The following is an 18,060-nucleotide window of genomic DNA, read 5'->3' as shown; positions in this document are numbered from 1 at the left end:
CCAAAAAAGGAGTTAATTTCCTTCTTAGCTTCTACTCACTTGAAAACTCTGAAAGACATCAACATCACAAAAATTTCCAACATATCAATCTCCCCATGATAGCATTTCATTTAAAAAAAACTATAAATTAAAATAACACTTTAAAAATTAACTAAGAAAATCCCGTTTTAATATCTGAGTGCTCCAAAAAACAAACAAAACAAAACATGCATACCATAAAAAATATTTAAATATAAATAAATATAAATATAAATAAAACTAACTTACCAGTTTCTGATTTTTCAGAACCTAACTCTGAGGTATGATTCCCTTCAGCAATGTAAACTGGGAAACTTGAACACTCCAAGAAGAGCTGGCAGGCAGCAAGGAAGGCAGAAAGGTATTCTTTTGAAGTTTTTTGTTTACTGATGTTTCTCTCTTTTACATCTCCATGTGAATCCCTGTCCCATTTTGCAGTGTCTCCGAGCTCTCCGCTGAGACCCCCATGATGCTCTGTAGCTAAAGCCTGAGAGTAAGAGTTACTCTGAATGATGTGGAGGTTGATCAGTCTGGTGAGAAACTGCTGGACGTACTCCAAGCAGCACTGCATTGCAGTCTTTTGGGCTGTCTTCCCACTTCGGGGTGCTGTCCCCTGAGTGACTATGGAAGGGGGCTGGATGATGGTTTCTTCAGATCCCACAGTGGAGGCTGTTTCTGTCTCAGAAGATGTGCTACCAATTGGGATGGTGGCTGCTCCCTGCCCCTCACTCAGTTCTCTGTCAATGTCATCAGTTCGGTCTGCTTGATACTGTATAAACTCAGTGAATCCACTCTCTGATGACTGACTACTGGGTGGATTTTCTCCATCTTCAAACACTTCAGTAGGATTTTCAAGAGAAACTGATGATACCTAGTAGAGATTAAGAAGAACAAAAGGCTGAATAGCTAAATGTATATATTAAGAATTAAAAATTAGAAATGGCCACGTTTTGAGAGAAGTCAATTTTTAGATTAGGCTATTCATGACTTAATGTACATATTCAGTTGAATCTTAAAATGGTTTCTACAATTGATGTATATGCCTATGACAATCAATAGGAAATATTGATATAGTTCTAATGAATACATTGAAGTCATTCACTAAGTATTTTTCACTACATGCGTAGTATAAAGTTAGGTTCTTCATGGCAAAATATGTGTATGTACAAATCTCTAGGATCCTTACCCTTGTTTTCAAATGACTAACAATTTATTCAATCTACTTTATGAAAACACTTTCCTAATGTCTAAACAATGCAAGGAATGAGACAAGTAAGGTTAAAAAAATGACATTTTGAAAACTAGAAATAAAATCAAATAGGTCAATTTTTCAGGACCACATGAGTGCGAAATTTCTGTCTGAAATGGGTAAAGCACAATTGAAATGTTTGCTATTAAGCTTACATTCCTTCAGCAAATAGTTACTGAACCTACATTATGTTCCAGACACTGTATTAAGTACTAGGAATAAAAGGAATAGTTTATAATCTAGAGGACAAGATAAGAAACAATTAAACTATAAACAAAAAATGAACCAGCTACTGCAGTAGAGCTGGAATGGATCAACTGTTCACTCCTTATAATAACAGGACAAGTACAATCATCAAGCATATTTTAGTTTAAGTAAACAAAGTTGTATGTATCATGAATTCCTTGGGTGTGCCAGAGCATAATTTGAATTTGAATAAGATCACTCACTAAAGATATATATTAAATGCTCTGCTGCTACTGGGCCTCACCCAATGTTGCTTGCTTCAGTGAATCACACCACCATTCATTAAACCAGGAAGACAGAAACCTAGAGGTGATTCTTGGTTCTCCACCTGTCCTCCACACCCCTCTACATCCACTTCAGTGTAGTGGCTAAGGGTGCTGGCCATGAGTCAGCTAAGGCTCTGCCATTTACTAGGTTGACAAGTTACTTAAGATCTCCAAACCTCAGTTTCTTAATTTGTATAGTTGAGATGACAATTAATCCCTACATTTTACAGCTGCTATCAGGATTAAGTAAAACAGGACATATAAAGTACCAGGCATAATATGTGACACTTAGCAAACATTCAATAAATGTTAATGATCACTCATTACCCTTAACAGTCAATTGATTACTATGTCTTCTTGATTTTTTTCTTCTGAATATATGGCTAATCCATCCATTTCTCTCTGTCTTCACGCCACCATCTTGTTAGCACGTGTTACCACCACCTCTCATCTGCACTACCGCAGTTCTCCCCATATCCATTTTTGCTTCTCAAATCCATACTCTACACTGCGGCTAGAGTAATTTTTCTCATACACAAATCTGACTGTCACTTGTTTTTTTTCCCTTGAGCGCGTTCCCATTGCTCCTAAGATAAAGGGTAAAAGCCTTAGTGGAGTGAAAGGCACTGTAAGACCTGGCTCCTGACTACCTCACCAGCTGCATCTCCCGCTGCTGCATCGTGCTCCTATCTGCCTAAGAGCCATTGGGAATCGTCTTTCCTCTGTCAAAGGCTCTCTTCTTTCTACCCCAAATTTCTCTCAAGTTTCACTCAAATAATCATTTCTCAAGAAAGCCTCCCTCGGCCCCCAATCTAGGTCAGATCACCCCACATTCTTACCATTCTATATTTTCCTTCATACATTTATCACAACTATAATTAAATGTGCAATTATTTGTTTAATGTCGTATCCTAGAAAGGAAGAGTCGAGAAGGGCAGAGACTGCGCCTCGTTCACTTCTGGATACCTAGCACCTTACCCAATCTGAGTGCTGAATGAAGACAGGCTGCTTTCTCTATTTCAAAGGTAAGAAAACTAAGGCTCAGGGAAGTTAAAATAACAATAATAATAATAATAATAATGATAACTTGCCCAAGGTTACTGCAAATAGGCTTAGTGTTAGAAGAGATGAAATTAGGTAATTCTAAACTTTATGCTGTTTTCACAATAGCATATCACTATATCTGTAACAATATGAGAAATTTTCATACTATAATGTCAAAGTTAGAGGTGACTGTCAGAATTGAACCTGTCAATTTTTTTGTCCTTTGAAAGGTTAACATCTCAAACCTTGTATGAGTACATTTTTCAAAAAAAAATTTAAATGGTAAAATTGTCATTAGCGTATTACTATAAAGTTATTTCTGTATTGACTTTTTTTATATAAGGATCATAAAACACTGGATGATATTACATTAATAGAAGTCAAGCTACAAATTCAGTTAAACTTGCATACATTTATAATATTTAGTTGTATGGTCCATATTAAAAATAAAATAAAATGTCTTTCTGAAAATAGAAAAGAATTGCATGTTTTGGACATGTGAGTATAGAGATCCAATACACTCATTTTACAAAAATATACTAAGTGCATAGAGATGAAATAAGATTTATAATTTTTTAAAGAACCATTCCTTCACTTACACTTTCAAAAAAATACAGAAAATACCCTCAGCTTTCAAATATGATCAATTTTCAGACATCTCAGTGAAGACAATATCATTGTGCTTCAGTAAAAAGTAGGCAAGAAGATATAGGCCCTGGGAACATAGAAGAAAACCAAAGAGAGAGAGAGGGAAAAGCATACTCTAAGGTTAATGAACCATTATGTTTTTTAAAGAGTATATTATTTAATTGTATTTCATTTACTACAAATGGATCTTCCCATTTACCTTACCTGGAACCATCAATAAGTGCCGGCAGATGTTTTCTACATACTATTTACATATTTGAATATGCTACGAGAGAATGCTAAGGTCCTTTCTCTATTCTCACTAATCTCATTCAAATAAAAAGCAAATCTTCAAAAGTAGTTAATAGTTATTTTAGTTTTATTTCTAAGATAATCCTAGAGGCATAAAGGAAAAACAATGCACAAAATGAATTTCCCAACAACAGAATCATATCATGATAGAATATCACATAAAAATAATAAGCAGGTAGGAAGGAAAGAAAGAGAGACTGATTTTAGTTTATGTGGGATAATAATCCTGGGGCATAAATTGCTTGAGGGTCAGTAAAGGTCACTTCATATATGAAGTACAATATATTTAGAAGGACCCAGCAAAAAGCTTTAGGATTAATACTTGATGGGAAAGGTTGTATGAGATCATCCTGATAATACATTTTGGCTTAAAAACAATAAAACAGCAACTGAAAGGAATAAGAGCAACTATACAAATCCTGGATTTAGATAATGAACCTTATATGTTATAAATTTTTGTTTTAACATAGTGCCACTGTAACCTATTTAATTCCAAAATGTTTTCATTAATATTTGCTAAAAAGTATTTTAATATTATAAACCTGAAAGCTTCTAAACTACTGATTTTAGATGTTCCATAGTTGTGTAAGTATGTTACTAGTGCCAGATTACAACTATTATAATTCTATTCAATGTCATAAAATAAGCATTAAGAATCTAGAAGATTGAGGAGAGTAAAAAGATTCTGGGTTTCAAGAAAAGCTTGTCAAAATTTTAGTGTATAAATATAAAAAGGACCCGTAAAGTTTTGATTATAAAGCTGGTCCAATATGGTACTACTAGACACATGTGGCTACTGAGCACCTGAGATGTGGCTGATTTGACAGAGGAACTACTTTTATTTCTGATAAACATTCAGCATTTGAATTAAGATGTGCTACAGGTGTAAACTACATACTGGGATTTTGAAGACAGTACAAAAAAGAATATAAAATATCTGACTAATTTTTTTATATTACATCAATTTTATATTGATTACTTGTTGAAATGGTAATACATTAGCTATAAAGAGCTAAATAAAATATAATTAAAATTATTTTCACCTGTTTCTTTTTACTTTTTAGAAGTGGTTACCAGAAATTTAAAGATTACATACGTTGCTGTCACTATAGTTCTATTGTAAAGTGCTGACATAAACAGTTAAAATTGCACTACAGCCAAAAGCCTGCAAGATAGTCTCCTGCCACAACACTTGGATCTCAGCAAGATGCACTAATATTGAAATGGTTATGTGTAAGTGATTTTATGCAGAAACTGTTCTGCTCTGAAGAAATAGATAGTTGACCCTTGAACAATGTAGGGGTAGGGGGATGTCGACCCCCCCCAAACAGTCAAAATCCAAATATAACTTTTGACTCCCCCAAAATGTAACTATTAATAGCCTACTGTTGACCAGAAACCTTACCGATAACATAAACAGTCGATTAACACATATTTTATTAGTTATATGTATTAGATACTGTGCTCTTACAATAAAGCTAGAGAAAAGAAAATGTTAAGAAAATCATAAGAAACAGAAAATACATAGATAGTGCTGTATTTATTGACACTGTAAGTTTACATTGTCTGTTTGTAAGTATCTACATCAATATTGTCTTATATGATACAAAACACTGTAGATGTTGTATGTATGACTAACACTAGACATCAAAAATGAAAAGACATATGAAAAATAAATTCGATTATTTACTGGTGTAATGATTCATGCATTGATAACAAAACAGAAGCAATATCATTGTTTCCTGGCAGCCTAGTACAATTGATATGCTTGCTTCATGGTAGCCTAGCCTATATGCTAATGAATAAATCATTATAAAACTTTTATGACATACAGTATTAGTTCTATTTCGAATACAGAACTGGAAACATTGTTACATTTTTAAAAATCCACTTACCTGTGATGATTGGCTGATATGCAGTTTCTTCATTTATGAGAGAGGCATACTATACAGTAATATAATTCTTTGAAAGCAATTATAAAACAGTAAGAAAGCTAATGCATTATTAATTTTATATTAAATATCTGTCATCTTATGCCTTTGTAAAGATAGACTATCCACGTCCATACAAGTCACCCACACAATGTTCTACACAATGAATACTTGGGCGATGATGATAATGATAACATAAAAACATCGCTACAGTTCTTGCTGTAATTAAATTTTTCATATGAAGATACATACACACATACACAACAGATACAGATAACTTTATAACTGTATGGCATGATGACTAGTTAGTATTTGTTAAGTGGAAGTAGATCATAAAGGTCTTCATCCTCATCATCTTGAGTAGGCAGAGGAGGGGTAGGTCTTGCTGTCTCAGGGGTGGCAGAGGTGAAAGAGGTGAAGGAAGCGGAAGGGAGGCAGGAGAGGCACACACTCTCGGTATACCTCTATGGAAATACATTGCAATTTCTGTCTGACTTCTTTGCTTTTCATTTCTTTAAAAATGTTTCTAGGGCTGGCCGAGTGGCTCAGTTGGTTAAGAGCTTGCTCAAGAGTTTGAACTCTGAGCAACAGCGGTTCGATTCCCGGCCCGAGCTCAGCTGCCAACATGTGGCAGGATGGCTCAGCTTAAAAAAAAAAAAAGTTTCTATGTGGTACCAACCCTTCTTCTATGGTCTGCTTTATTTAGTTTTAAGTGACTGCATAGATGGGCCCTATCACGAAAGAAGTCAAAAGCAGTCTTGAATAATTGGAACGCTTCTGCCAGACTGTTTGATGTCAATTTGTTTTCTGGCATTGCTTCTTTTATATCTTCTTCCTCATTGTCTGGCACTGGTTCAGAACCACTCATCACCATCAAGTCATCTTTTGTTAATTCCTCTGGTGTGGTATCTATTAGCTCTTGAATTCCTCCAAGATCTGTATCCTGAAATCCATCATCCTCCACGTTTTTGCCACATCCACAGTCTTTTTCATGATTTCCTTGACTGGCTCTGTTGTAAATCCTGTGAAATCATCAATATCTGCACGCAGTTTTCTCCAGCAGTCATTTATTGTTTTGGACTTGATGGCTTTCACAGCTTTTTCTATAATAACAATGGCACCTTTAATGGTGTAATACTTCCAGACTTTCATGATGTTCTATTGGGGTTTTCTTCCATAGTGCTGACAATCCTTTCCATAGAGAACCATGTGTAATGAGCCTTACGATCCCCTGATCTAGAGGCTCAATTAGAGATGTTGTGTTTGGGGCAAGCAGACCACTTTAATGCCTTCAGTGTTGAACTCAACGGGGTTCTGGGTGGCATTGTCCATATTGAAAGAACTTTAAATGGCAATGCCAGAGTACCTTTGCTGGGATGGTATTTGCTGACTCCAGGGACAAAGCATCCGTGGAATCAATCCAGAAAAAGGGTTCCAGGTCTTCTTGAAGTACAACCAAAAGACTGGCAGCTCGTGTTTATCTTTTCCCTTCAAGGCTCAGGGTTTAGCAGATTTATAGATAACGGCAGTTCTGATCCTAAACCAAACTACATTTGCACAAAACAATAGAGATAGCCTATCCCTGCCTGCGTTAAAGCCTGGTACTCGCCTCTCTTCCTTACTAATAAATGTTTTTTTGTGGCATATTTTTCATGAGAATAGAGCACTTTCATCTGCATTAAAAACCTGTTCAGGCAGATATTCTATATTCTTTCCCCTTGATGATTTTCTTAATGGTGTCTGAGAAAACGTCTGCCTCTTGGCTGGCAGAAGCTATTTCTCCTGTTATCTTGACATTTTTTTAAACCAAACTTTTTTCTAAAATTATCAAACCATCCTTTGCTAGCATTAAATTCTCCACCTTTAGATCCTTCACTTTCCTTTTGCTTTAAGTTGTCACATAATGACTTTATATTTTCTTGATTCATTTAAAAGCCTTATGCCTTTCTTATAGCAATTTTGCACCCACATAAAAGCTACATTTTCAATGCAAGATAAAAACATATTTCACGAAGGTACAAGGTTGTTGCTCCTGCTGGCACAGCTGTAGCAACTGCTTCACAGGTCTTTTTTTTTTTTTTTTTTTTTAAGCAATGGTCCTTAAGCTGGATTCATTTATACTGAAAAGGCAGGCAACGACAGCTGCAGACCTCAATCTATGGCACATATGAAGCAATTCAACTTTTTCTTGTACTGTCATTTCTTTTCTCTATTTCTTGGGAGCACTTCCAGCATCGCTAGTGGCACATCATATGGGTCTCCTGGTGTTATTCAAGATTTATGGTATTGCACTAAACACGATGAAAAATACATGAGGACCATGAGGGATCACTTTTTACTGCAATATGAAATTGATTGAACAGACGAACTGCTCACGCAGAGATGATTGGCGTTACATGGCGTTTTAAGTGGATACTCGCAACATGAGCTCACTGCAATAGCAACCGGTGACTACAAAATTATTCGAGTAGTATAGTATATATTAATTTTATGGAGTTATGATTTAATACTGCATCTTTGTTTACATTTTTCTTGCTGCACATGGCTCCATATACAATCTGTAAGTGCGCGCTTAAGTTTTGATAACTTTTAACTTTTTGTAATAGATTAGTGCATATTTTATGGCAGTAACTGATAAAATAGACTATTATCTCCATATATTTTATGCATTCATGATCTATCTACCTTTTTCTTACGTTTCTCAAAAGTTATGTTATTTGTAAGCTACATGGTTCATTTATGAGTTTTTTCAGATTGTCACAAATCTCCAAAAATTTTATATTTATTGTAGAAAATCTGCATATAAGTGGACCCAAAAAGTTCAAACCCATGTTGTTCAAGGGTCATCTATAACTGGTCTAATACCAAAATTAATAGCTAACATTACCTTTCTGTCTTCCCATTCTTTGACTGAGTTGTTCTGCCCACTTGGAAACTGCATAACACCCCCGGTGCTGGCAGATAACAGCGGAGGCTGAACTTTGCTAAGGATCTTCGAGCAGAGCCTGAGCGAATCTGTGAGCTCAGACAAGTGCAATGTCTGCAGGTGGCTTGTCAGGGCAGAAACCATCCTGAGCAGCAACTGGGGCAAGTGTTCTGTCTGGATTTCAATATAAGTCTCCTGAAAACAAAAATGAAATGATAAACGTTTAAATACGTGTAACCTAAAAGCTATGCTATTTCATTTCTTTTTAACCTATATAAAAATCTATATAAAAAGGAAATAACTTTACTCATCTGCAATATTTTATATATATATATCATGCTCTTAATTAACATTGTATAGTCATTTTATTATTGACTTATAAAATTTCTATTCCCAGTTTCTCAATTTAAGTACTTCAAAACATATATTATAAAATAACCCCCGTTTTTATTTGCTACATTACTGAAATTACAACAAAAGTAAATATAATCATTTAAAAACAAAACAGGCTGAATGTCATACCTGACACAGCACCCTCATACTTCTAGTAGGCTTCAAAATGAGAAAGCAAAGAATTGAGGAGAGAAAAGATAAGGGGAAAAGATTTCCAACAGTCCTCATTTAATAGGAAAAAATAATTAATGAATATAAATGCAGCATTACACCATTATACACTAAACATTTAAGATTTCAATAACATGCATTTATGACGTATATTCTGTATATTATGTAAGACTTGTATATGTTATATGTGTATATATATATATATATATATATATATGTATATATCAGAGGACAAAACACTTGGAAAATTTTATGAAAAAAAGTTATGCCAAAAGGGAAAAAAAAATCAATATAATTTTTAAGATGACATTTATTTAAAGATAAGGTTTTTCTCCAATATGAAATCTTTGAACTATGTAAGTAGATTTCCTCAAAATTTTTTACCAAGGTCATCTTACCAAAGACACTATATCCAACAAAAAATCCACCAGTAAGCAGAAATTGGTCAGCTGTAACTCAGATGACTCACTACTATCTCCAGGTCCAATGTGAAGTCGGGCATGCAGTGTTCTCCTAAAAGGACAAAATTCACTTTATTAAGTAGACTATAATGTGAAATGAATACAGGTGACAAGATCATTGTCTTTACAATGAGGGTCAAGTCAACACTGGGAAACACACAGTAATGTTCTTGTGATAAAGTACATTCCCTTTCCCCCAGGACACTACTGTACTTCTTTGTGGAACATTCCCAAAGCAGATTCCTAAATTTAACCTCTCCTTCTAATTCCCATCCTGTATTTCCAAGTGTTCTGGATGGATCACACTTTTGGGGATTTGTTTACTATTGTTCCCACAACAGGTATTATCTCCTAGTTAAAATGGATTATCTGCTGCTTGATTTCTAACCTCAGGGCCTTTGTTCATACCAACTTGTCCTCCTGGATTGCCACCTCCCCCAACCTCATTCTCTCATATCCAGAATGCATCCACCCTTCAAGGTTTGAGATCAAATGTTACCTCCTCCAGGAAGCCTCTTCTGATCCAAGTAGTTGAGATCATTACTCCAATATTCACATCAAATCATATTAATCCTATATGACCATACACTGCCCTACACTCTGAAGACACAAAGTTAAGGATATGGTAGTCTCTAACCAGCAAGAAATATAAGCATATAGACAAATAAAAGTAACAATGTGACAGTATAGGAAAAGTTGATTCTGATGGGAGATTTAAGGGAGTCATGGAAGGCTACTGAACGGTGGGTGACCTCTGTATGGGATTTTACCAGATAGGCAAAGGGGAAGAATATTTTAGAAGAAATAGCATAAGCGAAAGCTCAGCAGCATGAAAGTTAATGTGTGTTCAGGAAATAGTCCAGGTTAGCTAAAGAAGGGTGGATGTGTGTGTTTGTGAATATAGAAATGAAGGTCAGGTGGCAAAAGACACTCCTAATTTCCTCGACATTCCTACCACATTTTAATCGCTACTAAGACATTGGTAACTTTTCATTTAATACTAGGGAATACACATGTGCACATCTTATTTGTTCCCACGACTAAGTCTTTGAAGATGGGGGCCATCTATATACCCAGCATAGTGCTTTTTAACTGGGTACTCATTATCTGCTAAATGAATAAGCAACTACAATTACTGTCCCACAAAAGCATTTATATTTTTAAAAGACTTCTAATCCCGAGATTGTGTGTGCTTACTTTTTTAACTATATGCTCCTGAGGCTTGAGAGGTTAATCTAGTTCTGAAAAGGTGTGGCTACAATCTTGGCAGGTTCTACTCAGGTTCACTAGTGTTCTTGGGTTTTCAGAGTACTTTTTAAGTTTTATGTCCTAAAGGGTGGAGGGCTTTCATCACTCAATAGTGACAATGTGGCACGTCCTATGGCTTGAAAAACACAAGCATGACACCAAGGAATTTTTCTTTATTCAAAGTGGGAATCATTTTGGGAATGTGTGCTGAGGCAGCAGCCACAAACTTTTTCTACAACAAAGAAAAACTGGGTTACTATAGATTGGAGAGGGAAAATCCTTTCATCTATGCTTGTGACTGAATAACTCATCTCTAAACTCCTTTCCAATTTGAAGAGTATATTATCAATAATCTATATTCTAGAATGACAGGGCAGAGCCAGTTTATGGCTATTAAATATTTAACAGTTGTCAGTAGTAAGAGTAGAATGTATAAATGAACATTCTTTTCATAAGATTTAAGAGCTTAAAAAAACAAAAAAAAGTTGGCTCTGAATGCTATTGGGTTGATGGAAAAGTCATGACGTATTTTTTTCTATGTTTTTCATTGCAAAAATGTGGCATGACTTTTTAGACAACCCAATATTAATTTAAAGTGAATGAAACACGGAGCTGGCCAAATGGTTCAGTTGGTTAAGAGCACAAGCTCTGAGCAATAGGGTCGCCAGTTTGATTCCCACATGGGCCAGTGAGCTGCACCTGAGCTGAGCTGCTGCTGAGCTGCCAACAGGTGGCCAGATGGCTCAGCTGGTGAGAGCACATGCTCCTAACAACAAGGCTGCTGGTTCAACTCCTACATGGGATATGGGCTACTCCCACCCACAACTAAGATTCAACACCACACCTTGAGCTGAGCGGCCGCGAGCTGCCAATGGGCAGCCGGATGGCAACTGGACTTGGAGCTGAGCGAGCTGTGCCCTCCACAACTAAGATTGAAGGACAACAACTTGGCTGTTCCCCTTCCCCAATTCCCCAATAAAATCTTTAAAAAAAAATTTAATTAAATAAAATGAATGAAACAGTTTAACATACCTACAACATTCTTCAAACCAACGTGCAACATAATCCCACATATAATAAGGCTCAAAGGAATTAAAGAGAAGGTTGGCAGTTTTAATCAGTTCAGCTGTTTTCTTATTTTCCCTTAATTTACTAAAAAAGGAAAAGAAAAACAAAAACTAATAAATATTAACATTTATTTTTTTCAAATTTAAATTTGAGTGCATTGTTGTTAGGGCAATACCTACTCGAGTATAGGCAGTTGACAGAAAACTTGCTAGTGAGAAAATTGGAACCGATAATTTTTGTGGACTGCCACTCTCCTATTACTTTATGTGTAGTTATTTTTCCAAATTTGAGTTTTCATAACTCAAATGATGAGCAAGATAAAAAATTAGCTTTGCATAAGAAAAAACAGCCGTGCTTCCGGCAAAAGAACAGGAAGTTATTTTTGAACTGCTCTGAGTGCCTTTTAATTTGGCATTAAATTATTTTGTTTCCCTTAGCACATATAAACTAAGTAGTGATTTGATTCTGACAGCCTTGATTCAAAAATAATTTTGTCTGCTTTCCTGTGCTGTTCAGGACTTGCTTAAAAAGGTTAAGTTTATGTTGATGAGTTTCAATCTAATTATTATTCTTAGCTTGAAAAAACAGCACAAGCAAAAAGAACTAATACTGTATATAGCCATGATTACTGAAGTCCCGTGAGGGAAACTAACTTTGTTATTTCAAGTGGGAATCCTTTAGCCTATTAATTACCCACAAACCTACCATCTCCTGCTACCATCCTTACAATGAAAATAATTGCTTTTATATATAAGGAGGTACTATCAATGCATCTAGCAAGTTGCAGTGCAAAAGACCAATTAATTATCAGGCAGAGTACAGAATGAAATAGAGTATCAGGTTAGTCAATAATAACTTCTCAAACAAAAATTACAGAGTATCATATTTATCAGAAATCAAAAATTGCCTTAAAATGTTTTACTATATAAAAGTATGTTTTAGGAAGGTCCTGGTTATCAAGGAGACACTAGTGAAATACGGATCATGTAAAAGAAAACTGTGGTCTTGGAACCTTTGCCATATTATAACAGATGAGACTGGGAAAGTGGCAGGCTGCTTCAAGTAGAGAAGAAATGAAAAACCTAAGACTTCGTCAACATGTATCTATTACTGACTTGAAGAACAGGATATGCTAATTTTATATGACTTATCCCAGGCATTAAAAAAATATGTGTTTATATATATACCTGAAAGAACAAATAACCATAACTTGAAAAAAAATTCTTTAAAGAACACCTGGTGCCCTTTAATTCCTTAAATCTGTGCTCAAATCTTCTTCTGATCTATGATTTGGTCTCCTGAATGTGTCAAGTCACCAAGAGTTACTACCTCACACAAACAACCAGCCTAGTTAGCGAGTAAGGTACAACTCCCATTGTTAACTGACATGTGGCAGATAATCTCTTGTGAGTTTGGTTAAGTGTGAATAAGTTCCCTGGAATCTATATTTTCACATTAGCTGCTAAAATTTAATTTTCTAAACTGGTGAGATTGAGAACCAACCCTAGAATGGGGTGGTTTACTACATAGCAGTCAAGGCCTGTTTGAAAGGTCAATGCAATTAATTATGAGAGTTCATATTACTAGCATAGAGTGATATTTTACATCAAATTTACTCATTTGGAACACAAATTTCATAGACTAGTGTCCACTTATACTTTGAATAAATGAGGACATCTTTATGCCATGCTTAATATTTTGGTTAATCCACCTGCTTAACTGAGCATGATCCTTGCTGAAGGGTTGTTCCATCTGAAGATCCAACTCTGCTTTGCACTGAGAATATAATGTTCTAAACACTTCAATCAGGACATCTTCTAAAATTACAGGTCCTGAAATTAATATACACATTAAAGACAATGATTAATTAACATTGACAAATCATGATTATCTGAAAATTGGCCCAGTCAAAGGATGCTTTAAAACATATATTTTTATAAGTAGTTCCTTTTTCAGAAGCTAAACTTCACATTTTGAGAAGCTAACAGTAAAATAGTAAAAAACTGAACAAATGTTTATTTAACTATAGGTTGACAGAGAAATTACAGAATCAGGGAAATTGGTTTTGCCAGTCAATAGCTCTATTCCCTTAGACAAGCAATTTAACTTCTTTGAGTTTCAGTTTCTCATCTGAAATGAGGGTAATAATACCAAACTTACAGGACTGTTGTAAGGGCTAGGAAAAATATTTGTAAGGTGGGAGGCATAGTTCCCAGGATATAATGAGTATTCAGTAAATGATAATAATATTACTACTATTGTTAATTAAGTCCTTGAATTCTGTGAACTATAAAGGTAGTTATGCTATATCATAAATGTTTCAATTTCAGTAATGTAATCAGGATTAAGAAGAGCTTAGATAGCATCTTTAAAATGACTCCTCCACTGCATACATAGTACAGGGTAGATATATGATAACATACCGGTTGGAAGCACATCTGTATCTTCTTAACATTCCAGAGTGAATGTTAGGTAAAAAACTGAGAACGTGTATTTAAGGTCCACCCCAAAATATAGCAATTTTTCTAAGTAATAACTTTGCCTTATTTATATTATGAAACAATACAAAACCACATGTGACCTTATGCCCTAGGACAGTATATATTACCTAGCTCAGGTTTGTCCAGTAAACTGATTAAAATACGAAAAGGTTTTAGATCCTGCATTAAAGTGCTCTCTTCTCCAAATCCATTCACTTGTAAGATCCCCACCATTGCCTTTAAAAAAGAAAAAGTACACTAGTCATTTAATTAAACAGATTCAAAGATTTTTCTAAAGAAAAATATTTTTTAAATACAACCAACCATATGTAATGGAGATTTACATCCCCTATTGCTTTTCTGAAACTTTTGCCATGAAGTTGGCTTTTTCCCTCAGCTAAAGGGAAAAAATGTTATATTTGTTTGTCTGAAGAGAAGAAATAAGTGCTTACATCTTCTCTAGAAAAAAGTGGAAAGTTAAAGAAAATCTAGAAAAATAAATACATGAGTTGTTTGCTCAAAAGATAAAAATATTTCTATTTAAGATCATCAGCATGCCCCAAACTATGCTAAATCACATGGCAGTATAAGCTAGTATATAATTATTTTCCCATTGGTGACTCAAAACCAACTATATTCTTATAGCTTCATTTTAAACAATGCATCAGATACCATGTATTTTCTTAGTTTATTTTGAGATCTCCTGACTAAATATAATTGAAGTAAAAAAAATATGAAATAAACCTATGGATTATTTTAACATTTCCATTACAACAGTAGTTTTACCAAACATTTAGATTCCTACTCCAACCTCAATTTCCCCGGGGCTTCAGAGGAAATAACACAGGTACTGGCCCATTTTTGAAAAAGCTCCAACTTTCAAAGGGCACACAGGTGAGACGCTGCAACTATGGCGTAATAAAGTCATGAAAACAAACTAAAAAACAAATTATCTCTGAATTCAAACAGAAATGAGTCTAGCTTATGGTTTCTTATTCATTTTATTGTAACCATTTGCTTGTTATAGTCATTCTTAGGAAGTTTGTGACTCTTGTCTCCACTCCTTCAACTGTGAATTGATTCAATTAACACAGGACCTTGTCTTACACTTGAGTAACTCTAGAGGTCAGGGAAAAACCAAAAAATAAAATGAAAACATTCGTTACCTGAACCAACAATTCTTTTGAAAAGGTAGTGAAATAATAAGTGGCATGTTCTTCAGGATTACTGTGTCTCGTGCTTCTGGGTCCTATGATAGCACCGTTGTTATCAAAACCTCCATGGAAATAAATTGCAAAATAAATTAAAATGAAATTCTCCGAACTGTTGTTCTCTAAACACCAAACTGCAAATATCTCAAAAACAGCTCTAAATACTTACCAATTAGTTGCCCAATCAATGTCAGCAAGAGAGATCATTTTAGATAGTTTAATAAAGGGAAACCATTTCAATACATAAGTGAGTATCATAGTATTCTTCCAGAATTATCCTGTATTCTTATTTCCTAAAACTTATGAATAGTGAAATAACTGAAGATTCAGAAAATCCAAAATAAGTGATGTTCTCTTACTCCAGGTGGTAAGGAGTTGTGAAGACAGGCCAAATACTCACAAAAAGTGTAGAAGTACAAAGTGTACACAATGTTTTGCTGCCTGAGTGCCAAACTGGTACCATGGGTGGGAGAGTAATATTAGTCCAGAGTCTTTTGATGACTTCAAAGTTTTAGAAATTATGTCATTATTTTGATTCTGAATTTATCCTTTTTCATCTACATGCTCATAGTATAACAACCTCAATTTATAAGGGCAAAAAAATCTTGTCAAAGGGAACATGACCTATGCGTTAAAATGACCTCTTCAACTAAGAAGCTTTTGAAATTTCTTCATACTATACACAATTGATATTGTTTTTATTTTTATTGTTCATTTAAGCAAACTTTTAGTTTCTTCATTTAGGACATACACACAACTTGATAATACTTAGGTATGGCAAACGTCCCTTCAACTTCTCCCGGGTAAGACCACACACATCAAACACCTACCAAGAAGCCAAGCATAAAGTCTTCGGTTCAGGGACATATCCCTCCTGAGTACTACATGAAGGGCTGCTGACAAGATCCTGATCATATCTGGCCGAGTAGCCTGAAAAAGTTAGGAATGTGGTTCTATTTAATCACATACAAAAATATATTTTTCCCCTCCAAAAAAAAAACCAAAACCAAAAACAACCTTACAATACATTGAGAATTTTAGGGCTTAGTCATGTACTTGCACATAATAGTATCTCATTTGATTTTTCAAACCCAGGAATTATTACTTCCATTTTACAGATTAGTAAGCAATAAGCTAGGTAACACTGCTATTTAGTTGTACAGCTGAAACTATAACTGAATTATTTTAACCGCTGGTTTAAAGTTCTTTATCCTATCCAATATTAGCAAAATCTGACACAAAACAGAGAAAATAGAGCACTATGGGACAGATAGAAGAAAAAGCATATGCCTTCAGTCTTTCACATTCAAAGTGTTGTCAACTGACTATAAACTCTTTAAAGTTTACTATCTTCATCAATTTTAAGACTTTTATTTCCTTTTCTTTCTAAAATTTTTATCTGTGTATGTTTCAAACATACACAAAGACACAGAAAACAATCAGGCTGGTGAGCATTTTACTGCACCATGCTTCTTGACGGGAATAGAAAGGGATTTACACAGCTTGTTTTAAAAGAATCTTAGAAAAATAACTGAGACATTACAGAACACAGATCATGAACAGTTGACAAATTATAGTCACCCATCTAAATACAGATGCCTTCCATTATCTAAGCAATTCTCAAAGTGTAGTCCCGGATTCCTGAGGATCTCTAAGACCCTTTCAGGAGATCCACAAGGTAAAAACTATAGTCAGAACAATACTAAGATGTGATTTGCCTGTTCTGCTGTGTTGACATTTGCTCTGATCATGTGAAACTGGGTAAACCTGCTGGCATCTCAGCAAGAAAAGCAGTAGTAGAGCAGTGGCATCCACTGTCATTGTATTTTTTTCTGTTTTTTTTTAACTGTCATGTATTTGCAGTAGAATAAAAAACCATACAAAGAAAAAAAGTCAGTTGCACTTAAGAATGTTGTTGATGCAACAGCAAAAATTTATTTTATTATTGACCCTTTAGTACATGTCTTTTACTGTTCTGTGTTAAGAAATGGGAAGTACACATAAAGCACTACTGATGTATATTGAAATACGATGCATGTTTCAAGGAAAAGCACTTGTGCTGACGGTGAATTGTGAGCTGACCTAGCAGCTTTTTACACAGAATACCACTCTGAACTGAAAAAAATGACTGACACAAACTAAGATTATTCAGGGTTGAACACTTGGCAGACATTTCCTCAAAAATAGAAAGTGAGTCTGTCACTTCAAGAAAAACAATATTCATCATTACAAATAAAATTTAAGCTTCCAAGAGAAAATCAGAATTTTGGAAAATTTGTTTTTGGCTTGAAATTGTATTGGTTGAATTAAATTGAATTGGCTTGAAAGCTTCCCAAAACCTTAAAAACTTTACTGATGAGATCAGTGGTGACAGTAATAAATGGGAGTTTGTTATTGTATAATGAAATG

General features: G+C 34.8%; 1 protein-coding gene across 1 annotated transcript in view; it reads right to left on the bottom strand.

Annotated features, from left to right (window-relative positions):
• The window catches only part of DOP1A (DOP1 leucine zipper like protein A), a 92,011-nt gene that overhangs the window by 36,405 nt on the left and 37,546 nt on the right, over nt 1–18,060 (bottom strand). Inside the window, exons 9-17 of the mRNA XM_019652491.1 lie at nt 16,482–16,581; nt 15,607–15,716; nt 14,569–14,677; nt 13,672–13,792; nt 11,925–12,044; nt 9,582–9,696; nt 9,142–9,171; nt 8,581–8,814; nt 268–889 (exon numbers count right to left, since the gene is read on the bottom strand). Coding sequence (XP_019508036.1) covers nt 268–889; nt 8,581–8,814; nt 9,142–9,171; nt 9,582–9,696; nt 11,925–12,044; nt 13,672–13,792; nt 14,569–14,677; nt 15,607–15,716; nt 16,482–16,581 — 1,561 coding nt within the window. The remainder of the gene's footprint in view (nt 1–267; nt 890–8,580; nt 8,815–9,141; nt 9,172–9,581; nt 9,697–11,924; nt 12,045–13,671; nt 13,793–14,568; nt 14,678–15,606; nt 15,717–16,481; nt 16,582–18,060) is intronic.

The sequence above is a fragment of the Hipposideros armiger genome, unplaced genomic scaffold (genome assembly GCF_001890085.2).
Source record: "Hipposideros armiger isolate ML-2016 unplaced genomic scaffold, ASM189008v1 scaffold_180, whole genome shotgun sequence".
In the NCBI taxonomy this organism is placed as follows: Eukaryota; Metazoa; Chordata; class Mammalia; order Chiroptera; family Hipposideridae; genus Hipposideros; species Hipposideros armiger.
The sequence above is the reverse complement of the archived record's forward strand: the minus strand, read 5'-3'. Positions and strand labels throughout refer to the sequence as shown.